The sequence below is a fragment of the Sinohyriopsis cumingii genome, chromosome 18, assembly GCF_028554795.1.
Source record: "Sinohyriopsis cumingii isolate HCF-2022 chromosome 18, ASM2855479v2, whole genome shotgun sequence".
In the NCBI taxonomy this organism is placed as follows: Eukaryota; Metazoa; Mollusca; class Bivalvia; order Unionida; family Unionidae; genus Sinohyriopsis; species Sinohyriopsis cumingii.
In genome coordinates this window covers 35,379,506-35,391,894 of record NC_142978.1, presented here as the reverse complement: position 1 = coordinate 35,391,894, position 12,389 = coordinate 35,379,506, and the positions used below count along the sequence as shown (strand labels likewise).

Below are 12,389 nucleotides of genomic sequence, written 5' to 3'. Positions count from 1 at the left end.
CACAAGTACGGCACAAGGGAAACATCACTTTTCCTTGGCAATGGTGAGATAACAAGAGATGGTACAAGTTGGTGGGAGGCAAAACTTTGCACTTGATCAATCCTTCGTATTGTCGAATGTGTTCCGTCAATAGTTGCGGGTGCCCTACAGGAAAGCGACACTATTTGCACACGTAGGGATACAGTGAACACACGTCCAAGTATTTGATTTATTCTCCTTGCTCTTCCTCAGCGTGGTACAGCATACAGTTGAATTTGTCCGTCCGCCGTACAAACCATCCAAAGGGTTTAGGGGGTACATCAAATTCTAACTTTCCAAGATGCTTTTAAACTCGGGATCGGTTTTCAAACGGTGATCGTACTCGTGTTCCCACATTTCCACCACTTTTTGGTATCATTGCTGTTCTAACTTCAAGCTTCGCTGACAAGTGACCTGGTACAAGTCTTCCATGGTTCGTTGTAAAAACTGATTTTTAGTGCCACGTTCAGGTAACAGACGGGACATCCGTGAAATAAGCAACCGTTAAACTCGTATACTGTCTTGGGGTTTTCTAAGTCCCAACCATCGACCGAATACGTTCCGATGGTATTTTCGCCTCCTCCATTTGTCTTCCTTGTCGCACAAGTAATGTAACCAGCGTAGGGCCTTGAATGAGCATTTGACGTTTGACAAAGTTGGTTGTTTGAGGACTGATGACAGCCAGGGTGTTTTTGGGCATGAATCGTTGACGGTACACTAAGGAACATGCATTGGCAATAGTGCAAGCTTCTTTCAAAGGATCGACCCCTTCGTGTTCCATGAATAGTTCTCGAGATTTCCACAACAACGTCGTAAAATGTCGATGTCGGAACGTCAATACTTTAACATTTCTTCCTCAAATCGAAGGGATCCGATGCGTGAGCTTGGTACCAAGGGAAGAAAGCTTCTCGTTGTTCGGTACGCATGTTGTCGGGGTGGTAATCGTGAGCCTCATGCAAATGGGGTAGAACGGCATGTTGTTTGTTTGATTGGCTTCGGTATTGATAAAGTGCGGAAAATAACCTTTGGCCCTTTCTGTCATTCCAAACGTTTTAGGCATTCGATGCAAAGGCATGGCCAAGTAGTTGATTGAATCTTTAAACTGCACTTGTTCCACCTGCATGGAAATGATTATGGCTCCGTTCAAAGTCAATTTAGGACGTTCGGTGCCTTGTTCCGTATAGTATCTCAAAAGAAACTGTCCATCGTATCCAGAGAAATTGTGAGCCATGACTGTGGCATGACGATGACAATCTCCGTAACGTTCCACGTCTCGTCGATGGGGTCCAAGATTCACTGGGCGAAATCAGCCAGTGTCTTAGCCCCCCGAAAGATCTTTTCACGTCCTCCAGGAATTTTGCTGCAGTGAGGGGAATGACTAAAGATAGGTTCTTGAATGCACTTTTTGCATCTTCGGTGAGTCATACAGAAATTAGTAATGTGAATGCCGGTCTCATGCATGCATTCGAAATGAAAAAAGATGAAATTGCCTTTCTTCTTGTGGTCATCATCTTCCTGTTGGGGCTGCTATTTTTGAATGAAGCATTGATGTTCCAAGTCCACAACACATGTGACATCGTTTCTGTCCTGAACATACCTTGTGCCTTGACATTATTGGTATATAAGCCTTCTCCACAAGTAGGACACAATCTCAGGAGTTGACAAGCACTTTTCTGCTGTGAACCTTGTGTCTTCAAATGTTGTTGGTAACAGGCAGGGCTGACAAAAGTGCGCTGACAAGCAGGGCAATGCACTCGTTCTTGTCCTTCGCCAAGATAGGGTTGAGAGGCCAAACATCCTAAGCATTTCGATCCATAATGTTTGCGTTGCTCTCGATTGTTATAGCCATAGTTGCATTTCTCACAGTAATAACTGTATCCCAAGAATGCGGTGATACTGGTAATGGTATCATGATAATAGACGTGAATGTATTTTCCATCCTTAAAATCTTGGCCTCGAAATAATAGAGGTCCACGCACTTATTGAGGGTGTATTTTCAAAGTGTAGCGTGGAGGACATCTTGTATTTTTTTGCATTTCAGGAATACCACAGGGTGTGTCTTTGGACAGACCAGCTTGTTGTAACAGGAGATCTGCTTCACTTCGTTGTTTGGCTTGGTCCGATTTTCGAATGTTCTCCCATGCCCTTTTCCATTCTACCGTGTCGTTCTTGTCGGCATACGTTCTTCCCAACACGATAGCCATGGCTAAACAAATCTGGTCTCGAGAGTTGTTAATTTGGACGAGGCTCTTTTTGGAGCTGCGAAGGTCGTCGACGAATAAAACCTTTCTGCGTTGTCCGGTCCCCTTTGGGAGAGACGTGAATCATGAACAGTGTCGCGTTTCCATCGGTAATGTGACATTTGTCGTTGGATTGTTGCACGTGTTGTATCTTGTCCATGACTTTGGACGGTGTGAATTCTGCTGGGTCACTAAACTCGATCCAAACAGGGGACTTCAATCCGTCGTGATGAATGGAAAGTCTCAAGCGATCGTCTTCTTTGGCTTGACATTGGTGTTTCAGAGTGGTTAACAAAGAATCCCACACCTCGGTGATGAAACCCTCTGCTTTCTCCAGTGGTACGTTGTACTTGAAATCTTTAAACTCCACCATGTAGGTGTAAGCTGTGGTTCTAAATTTTCTACAGAAACGCTTTTCGGTCTCTCAAATGTGATAGTAGTTTTTAAGGTTTACTAATGGTGGTGAACTTTGGTTAGGTGTAGAATCGCTGGGTCTGGTTTCTGGTTCACTCATGTCATCCTCAGAATCACTGGCATGAATTTGTGCCAAGACTTCAGCTATTGTACGAGGCGATAAATTACGTTTCTGCATCTTACTTTCTTCTTTCATCACGAATTGATGCGATCGTTTCATCTTGACTGCAAAAAGTCAAATAACCACATGTTTCACACCACGGGTCACTTTATATCCATGGCAGACCAGCGTATATATAAAGGGTGTGTGTCTTGCCTTCCGATATTCATTTCACTCTCAAACCGAGCAGAACGATGATGAAAGAGCCTACACAGATCGAACTTTTGATCAGAGCTTTGAGAGGTGTCATAAGAAAATTTTCTTCAGACAAGCCGACGGACTACTCACCCTCCTTTCGAGATAAAAGTCAAGATACTTGCTATATCTGTAAGGAGAAAGGGCATTGGTCTTCAGAGTGTCCAGACCGTGAAGAAAGCAAAACAGGTGCTAGAAGAGACAAAAGTCAAGATATCTGTTATCATTGTCAAGAAAAAAGACATTGGTATTCAGATTGCCCTAAGAAACAACAGGAGCAAGAGGAAGAGAGGGGTTCTGGACAGGAAGAAGAGATATCCTCACACAAGGAAGAACCCAGACACGCGCAGGAAGAGAAACGTGAGAAGAAAAGAAGAAGAGGAGAAAGTGAGGAAGAAGTGGAGGAAAAAAGCTGTGAAAGTGAAGAAATTTAAAAAACAGAGAGAGTGAACACAGACACAAAAGAGGCTTATGAACTTTTTAAAGTGTTGTGTTGTGAATTCGATTGTAAAATATACACCAGAATAGACCAGGCATAAAACGTAAGTGTCTCTTGGTTTTGATTTTTTGAATAAGAACCTACACTCACGCTCTCATACATTCACACATATAATATGGGGAAAAAAGGGCTTTTTTGAGTTTTAATTGATGTTGGCAATTGAAATACTATCTCTTTTCGAGAGAAATGGGTGGCCCTGAAAAGGGTTTTTGGGTTTATTTTTGTTTAAACAACAAACTTAGGAATGTGACGAAATCAAGGCCTACTTCTGGACTGCCTCCTGTAGATGATGATTTGGTAGAAATCACTAAGGGTGGTATGGCAGGTGTAGTCACAGGGTTGGATTGTTTAGCTCGGGAAGGTCTTTTTCTCTTCGGTCGTAATAAAGACGTTTGATACATTTGTTTCAGACTTCTTAACTCTGCTAAAATGTCTAAAGGTACCGTGACCGTTTGACTGACACTACCTTGTTTCTTAGCGTCTTCTTCCTGTCGTTTCCTTCTTGCCTCTTCTTCTTGCTGTTGTTGCTGAAGTAGGAAAGATTGTTCTGCTTCCTTTTGCTGCTGTACACATTTCTCCAATTCTTCTTTCTGTCTCTGTTTAAAATCATCCACGTGTGGTAATGAAGGAGAAGGTGGCGAAGGTACTGGTACCGGCACAAATTCTTGCGAAGAAGAAAGAAAATCGACAAAATCCCAATTAAAATCAACCTCTTCTGGAAGTAGGCCTGTGTTCATTTGGGTAGTCGCTGATATTCCATCGTTTTTCGTCTCCACAGCCGGTGCACCCCAATTCATCGTCTTCTTAGTTTCCTTTATTGGTGTGGTCCGCCTCAGAATTACATCATTTGGCGAACCCCTTAGTTCCTAAACAGTAAAGGATTTTTACGTCTGTTTGTGTTTTATTTTAAATAGGTGTGTTGTATGTATATTTTATTTTAAAAATTTCGTTTGGATAAAATTTTGATAGGGTTTGCAACACCGCCCTATTCTAGTGTTTCAAAAACTCCATTGCCCTGGCTGGTTTTGGAGTTGTCTACACTTGTGATCCATCGCCAGTGGATCTGTATTGTCCGGTGTATGCTATATGTATGGTGTTATATTGTTTAGTTGCTTTTATTCTTGTGTTTGTGTTCGGACTGGCTTACTAAGTCAAATCTTTTCAAGTTGTTCTTAATTGTTTTTTTTAATAGCGCATGGAAGCATTTTAGTGTGGGTAAGTAGTGGGTTATAGAAGAGTCGTACTTATCGATTTATTTATTGTTTTTTTAAAAATTATTATTATCATTTTATTTTTTTTCAGAGTAAAATGTGTAAGAAGCGTTGTGTGTAGTATTTGTGTGTTTATGTGTGCACTGTATGTGTAGTTGTTGTCAGAGATAGTGTAGTCTTACAAGGACCTATTTTTCCCAGAATAAATTCTGTCACCTTACGGTGTCTATATAAAAAAATCGGAGTTTTAGTGTATTTAATTTAGAATTATATTTTAGAATTTAGCATTTATTATTCAAAATCTTCGCTTCTTGTTTTCATAATGGAGCTGATATACCATATTATGTCATTGTATAAATTCTTTTCCTCGATATTATTTGTAAACAATAGTTGCATGGCATTTAAAGTTCCATATTTATTTATTATTCTGTTTTTTATTATTTGTCTCTCCATATCTTTCTTTGTGCATCTTAATATTAAATGTTCATTTGAATCAATACGGTTTTTACATAACCTGCATCTTGTTACTGTGTTGATTATATGTATGTTAAAAGCCGCCTCACCTGTCATCCAGCTTCCATGTAGATATAAAAAATAGTCTACCTTGGACAACTGGTGATTTTATGTTTGCACAGTTTTTCCATATTATCGGCCAGTTTAAGTTCGGATACTTGAATTCTATTGTGTGTTTATCTTGGCTTGCTATCTCATTTAGTATATTGTATGTCTTCTTGTTTTTATCCCATATATCTTTGTTATCTAAATATTTATATAATAGACCGCTTATTCTTTTACAAGTCCCAGGTGGTTTTAATAGTTTAGTTAATAAGTTATTTTGATATATTGTATTGTTAAAACGACATAGGTATCCGTATAAATATATGTAAATAGCTTCCCACGGTAATTGGGGAGGGTTATTTATATATTTAAATCTATTCAAAATGTTAGACTTTTGTGTTATACTTAAGTTGGGTAGGGCTAATCATCCTTTGTCCTTAGGTCTGCATATATGGTGTTTCTTTAATTGGTGGATTTTGTTATCCCAAATAAAGCTCAGTACTTTCTTTTCAATCTTATTAATCATTGCTTGTGTTAGTTGTATCGAACTCATTTTATAGTTCAATTGGCTATACATGTAGGTTGTAGCTACCTGTATTCGGTCCATGAGGTTAATCTTCGTATGTGACGAAGTTTCTATTTGTGATTCAATCTTGATTAATAGCTCACTGTAGATTTTGTGAGTAGAATTAATTCCATATATGATTCGTTAGGCTTTACTTGTTCCTTAATTAGGTTGTAGTAACCTGGGTGGTTACCCCGCCAGTTACCTATTGATCAAATCTCTGTCTTATCGTGATTAATAGCTGAACCAGAGGGTTTTCTAAATTTTGTGAGTTCGAGTTGTAAATGTTTGAAGGATAATCCATCTCGGTAAAATTAGTGCAGTCATCTGCATGTAATATAGTTTTGAAATCTCTTTTCATATTTGGTATTTTTATTCCCTGAATATTGTTATTTTGGTTGATGTTTATGTTCAGGGATTCTATAGCTATTACATATAGCAGCATAGACAGGAGACAGCAGTGTCTAACTGATCTTTTTATACTTATTTCTTTGGAAAGATCTCCGTTTACTATTTTTGACCTTATATTTTTGTACATGGGTCTTACCCAGTTTATAAATTTGGGTCCGAAGCCACATTTTCCTAATGTTTTAAAAATGAAGTCACGCTCTATTCGATCAAAAGCCTTTTCTTGATCGAATAGATACATGACTCCTTTTTCCCCTTTAGTATTTAGCAATTCAATTATAGCACTTATAGATAGAGCGTTATTCGTTATATTTTTCCCCTTCCCCCACAGCTTTGATTTATATCAATAAGTTTGTTTATACAATTGTTTATTCTGTTAGTTATAATTTTACTTAGGATTTTGTAATCATTATTTAATAATGGTATTGGTCTCCAGCTCTTTAAGATTTTTTTTATCTCCCTTCCCTTTATATATTAGAGTAATAATTCCCTCCCTTAATGTTTTAGGCATTTCCCCTTGAAACAGTATATTATTATATAGTAATTCTAAAAAATCTAAAAGTTCATACTTAAATGTTTTGTAAAATTCAGTGGTTATACCGTCCGATCCTGGTGATTTCCCTTTTTGTAACTATTAATTGCCTCTAAAATTTCTTTGTTAGTTATAAAATTTTCACACATATACTTGTCATCTAATAATATTTGGTTATACATTGTTTCCTTTATGTACCTATTTATTACCTCTTCATCTATAATTTGAGATTTATATATCTAAGCAAACTATTGTCTTATATCTTCTAATGTCATTTTTATTTTTATAAACGCTATCAATAATTTGTATTAGATCTATCTTTTTTGTTTTCTCCTCTTTTAATTTCTAGTCTTCTGTATATTCCCCTCCCTTTTTTGCATAGGTTTTCGTACTCCCCCCCCTTAATTTAATCCCTTGTGTAATTTCTGTTTCCATATCCTCCCATTGTTTAATTATTATTTTTTCTGGCTCTGTTTGCGGTCTTTTAAGGGTCATAATTTCTGTGTGCTTTTCTTTTAACCATTGGTTTTGTATTATCTTTTTTGTCTAACAATAGTATTTAGTCATCCGTTTTATTTTGTTTTTAATGTTTTCCCATTCTATCACTATATCTTTAGCGTGTTCTTGTTTCATCCTGCTTAGGTGCGTGTGAACAATGCTCACGTACTCATCATAGAGCACGAGAGGACTGTTCATCTTCCTCACTCCACGTCCTCATTTAAGTGTGTTCGGAATTTTAGTTTCTAGGAGTACTGATTTGTGGCCTGAAATCTTTTCTTGTTCCTTCCTTATACATAGAAAGCTGATCTTCTATAATACGCAAGCAAAACTAAAAGTACTGTCTTGTATCACCGTTGTCTGTTGCGTATTCCAAGAATCCAGAATCGGTAGATTCTGGAAAATATTGATCTCTTAATTATCTATATATTTACCCTGTTGAAAAAAGCATAATAACCTATAAACGATTGCATTTACGCCCAGTTAAGAAAATTCTGTTTTCTCGTGAACAAAAAACGCTAGAGATATAGATAATGAAAATGATTGCAACCTTCGTGGTTGTGATTGTCTACTAATGCTGAAGATGAATACACACAAAATTCTCTTCTGTAGATGCCTTTTATATCTACAAGTTGATTGAAAACTATAATACGTATAATTTTGCGAGAAAGAAACAGACTTAGTGCGTTGATTGAATTATTGCATATATCTGAAGGAAAATAAGTACACGTTGTCTAAAAGCATCCCGAGAGCATAAACGTTTTACTCGAAATTAAAAAACATGAAACAAATTAACTTCAGAAACAAATAAATTAAAAAAAAAAATACCAAAAATAAATGCATTGTTTCAAAACATCAAAACTTTAGTTCTTTTGAGTCGTATTCTTATCAGTGTCATGGAGTCGTTTTAGTTAGAGTAGGCGGTAGAGAAGGACAATATTTCAGTTGACGATCTGTGTATGTGTGTGATTTGGACTTTTAACGTAGCTTCAACAAGTTTTCAGTCATATCAGTTCAACGACTGCTGTGTGGCAGTTTATAGTGATGTCTTGCACTAGGGCATCATGCCGCAGACATGTAGCATGATGTCCCTCCCAGCCACATTATCCTGACACAAGGCCGACCAGTCTTAACGCTAACTTCTTAATGCTGAGCGCCATTTTTGTAAGTCTTTAGTATGACTCGGCTGGGGATCGAACCCACGACCTTCCGCATCCGAGGCGGACGCTCTAACCACTAGGCCACCGGAGCGGTCTAGGTCGACGATGGTATGTATGTATGTATGTATGTATCTATGTGTGTGTGTGTGTGTGTGTGTGTGTGTGCGTGCGTGTGTGCATGCATGCATGCATGGATGGATGGATGGATGTATGGATGCATGTATGTATGTTGCTAAAAAATATATCTTTGTTCTACATCTATTTCATTGACAGTTAATTTAAAACGGCATAAGCTTGAAGTACGACATCCAACTCTTTAGGAAATTAGTGTTTAATCGGTTATGTAATATTTCCAACACGTAACTTAAAGAAGTCATGTAACTCCAATTAAAAAGCCGCAAGATGTTTCAAAACTTCAGTGACTGAATTTGCTTAAGGGATTTAGGTATAAAGTATTTCTTCTACACATAAGTCACAAAATCCCCAATAACTAATTAAGATGAGATTTAGTCAAGGAATATAGCAGCTTTGCATTTTGTGCATCTTTCCGAAGAAGCTAAGAAGTGTTTGCACATTTATTAAATGCATTGATGATTTTCTGTAAAGGATAATCAGAACGGGGAAACATCAAATGCTACTAGCATAGGAGTAAGCAATGGTATTTAGAGATGTGATGAAGGCATTATCATTCAGATCCTATATAGATTTCTTTAAAAAAAGGAATAAAAGAGATTACGATTCCTGATGAATTTTATTTACTTCGGTACACATATAAGTATCGACAAGTGTCATTACAGTGTCAACAGTTTACCCAACGGTGCCGGTCTGTGGCGCAAGGTTGAATCTGTGGACTAAGGACTGGAATCTGAAATTAGTGACGCAAGATGAAGATGTAAAATGTAATAAGAGAAGTTCAGTTTTTAATTACAAATACATTTATTCATAAATATTCAAAACAAATCTTTCATCTATAATTCAGTATCTTACAGAGGGGTAACCATTCCAGTATTAAATATAACGTCCGGGCTTGTATATTCTTCAGTCTATTCAGTTTAACTTTTATCACTCTCAATGTGCTTTGATTTGTATTAAAAGTGTTTGGCTAAATGTATAAGGAATGAGGATGTATTGGATACGTACAAAATGCCCCCTCCCCATTAAGTCTCAATATAAAAAACACACCAAACCTCATTAGCGTTTTGTTTCGAAATGGGGTAAGGTCATGTTTGATATTATAGAGGAATAATCTACACCCCCATTCGAACAAAGTTTATATTAAAATATTTCTTTGTGTTCACATGAGGCAAAATGTATATTCATGTCTATTTCTATATTTACAGTATAGTACATATTTGTTACTTATCATGTTACTTAACAAATAACAAATTAACAATTTTGATATTTGTATTTTTTGGCAAATCTTACATTTTCGCTCCTTCATATTCGTTTATCGCTACATTATAACCCTAGACTATCGTTGATTTCATTTGTGGAGATTCATTTACAAAAGAACAAAGTGTCTTTTTTTGTAAATAAAATTTTGAAACTAAAATTAACGACTCGTGCAGTGCATATCCAAATGAAAAACATTTATTTATACAGAAGCGTTTCGATGACGTGGATGCAGTATTTCAGGCTCATTATTAGAGAAATAAGATGTCGACATGAGTTGTAACGTTAAACAGTATCAACATACATTATACGTGATTGGGTATTTATCTTGAAAGATATTTTGGAATATAGACGTTTAGTTACGAAATATAATGACGTTGACTTTATAAAGACCACATGGCATAATTAGAAAAAGCATAAGACACCATGCAAATGGTATTTACTAACGACATCGGCCTGAAAACGTGACCTTTCATGGAAAAATTAAATCGATGTCATCCCTTTCTAAAGCAGATTCGGTGTCATAAATGCATGCTTCAAGCAGACCTTATGCTGGTCCATAATAAGAATGTAGTCACATATTGATACCTGTTTGAGAGGTGGAGCCAGATGTAATTACATAGATAACGATACAAAGTTTCTCAGCAGCATATGGACTCGATATTAATGCATGAATCGCGTCTGTAGCTATGGAATCTTTGCCGTTAAAACAGAAGCCCAACAAGAGTTGTCAAATCGGAGGTCAGTACAAGGATTTCCGACAATAAAAGTTAATATAGATGTAACTATGGACTCACGCATGACAAACAAGCCCACAGCTGTAATGCAGAAGATGTGCTGGATCCGTCAGAAGAGTGTGGCATTCAGTCTCGCAGAGCTGCTCGGTGGCGTCAGTCCCCAAAGTATTGACAAGAGTCTGCACGAGCTGTTTCAGGTGAGTGAGGTCAAGGCCATGAACTGTATAATACAAAAAATTATTTTTGCTCGACGACTTAGGCAAAACGTTTCAGTTTGATTTTTAAGATCCTAAAGTATGGATAGCTTACTGTCAGGGTCGAGGACAATGTAGATTAGTTAAGACTAAATTCCGGGGACCGACAACGTTCAGGGTGCCCAACGCCGTGCCAATTTGTAATTCACATAGGCCTACTACAGAATGTTTCCTAGGGCCCTCAAATCCTGTCCACTGCCCTGCTTACTCTTAATACGTTATGAGCTATGTTTGATCCTCTAGCACCAAACAAAATTCAACTCAGTCACTTAAGTATTATGAATGACACTTGAACAATATAGACAAGAAGCCTTGGCTTTGGTCTTTGTATCATTTGAATTTTTATGTTGCTTTGGGAAGACCAAGGGTCGTGTTTTCTTCATTCTCATTCAAATTCGGCTCTATTTTCTAACAATTGTTTGCAAATGCATCACGAGAATAATTTCACATGTGCGCTATTATGTATTTGAGCGTGCTATGTATACAATAACAAGCTACCAAAGTCTTGGACTATTTAAGTTGATCTTATTTCGTGAAATCTCTTTGCATAAAAAATCTTACATCATTATCCTCCATCCATACAGTACAGTTTCTCACGTTTCGACCACACGTATTAGTAAACGTAATCACCTATTTCGTGTAAACGTAAAGTCATATATCGAATATTAATATGTTTTCTTTTATGTGGTTCCAGAACAATGTATTGGAATTTTTGTGATGTGCAAACTAATCTATCAACCATTTATCTCTGACTGACAAAATAAACAAATTATGCAAGAAGCATATGAATATGCCATGAATCTGTTGTATACTGTTCTCATAAATGGATACCTTTAGGCTAACTAACTTAATAACTTTCCTATGTCCGTTTGAGTTGTTATTAACAGACTCGCATCTAACCTAGCAGATAATTGTGCGACTGACTAGTTAAAGACTATCTTTCTTAATTACAACTTAGGTCTATAATTAGGTTATCATTGTACATAAAGGTATTTAAAGCAGGAATAGACAAATGGAAGGTTCTTCTAAGAACAAAATATAGCATCATTGTAATAGTTAACTACATGATGGATTTAAAAATTAAAGAAAACCATTGTTTGCAATGAACGTTTATGTAATTTAATGTTGTTTTTTTTAAAAATTTTTAAATTATATTTTTGTTTCATAAACACTCTTTTATAATTCTGAGTCACCGTCATGTGTATTAAGTAATGTGACGCACTCGGTTGTATTACAGCTATGAAACTTGACGGTACAAACACAAACAAACTCTAATGTTATGAGATAACCGTTTCCATATATGTTGTTAAATTAAATTTTCCTATCTCTGCCTTAGGAATGTTCTGTGATGAACGTTTTAGTATTCATAAGAAAGATATTAAAAAGTTCATTTTTCTAAAGTTCTGAACGACGTCACTTACGAGAGTCTACAAATACTCTCTTTTCCGGTGCGCAGAAAACAGCACAGATACAGACAATGAGAATGAAGACAATCTTCATGTTTGCTGCTGAAAGGATTTCAGTTCTGAAAATAAATATAACAACTAG

The 12,389-nt window shown here is 36.7% G+C and overlaps 1 protein-coding gene and 1 non-coding gene across 3 annotated transcripts in view; both read right to left on the bottom strand.

The window, feature by feature from the left end:
- LOC149776380 (uncharacterized) overlaps positions 1 to 12,389 on the bottom strand; it is a 56,445-nt gene extending 44,056 nt beyond the window's left edge. The window contains exons 1-3 of one of the 2 annotated variants that reach the window (XM_089942353.1): positions 12,263 to 12,389; positions 10,648 to 10,807; positions 9,191 to 9,323 (exon numbers count right to left, since the gene is read on the bottom strand). In XM_089942353.1, coding sequence (XP_089798479.1) covers positions 9,266 to 9,323; positions 10,648 to 10,807; positions 12,263 to 12,341 — 297 coding nt within the window. In that variant the 5' untranslated portion in view covers positions 12,342 to 12,389 and the 3' untranslated portion in view covers positions 9,191 to 9,265. Of the gene's footprint in view, positions 1 to 9,190; positions 9,324 to 10,647; positions 10,808 to 12,262 lie in introns of those variants that run through there. The other variant, XM_089942354.1, reaches the window with a different exon arrangement.
- Positions 8,477 to 8,553, bottom strand: Trnap-cgg (transfer RNA proline (anticodon CGG)). The gene has a single exon. It is a non-coding gene; the product is annotated as a tRNA-Pro (tRNA).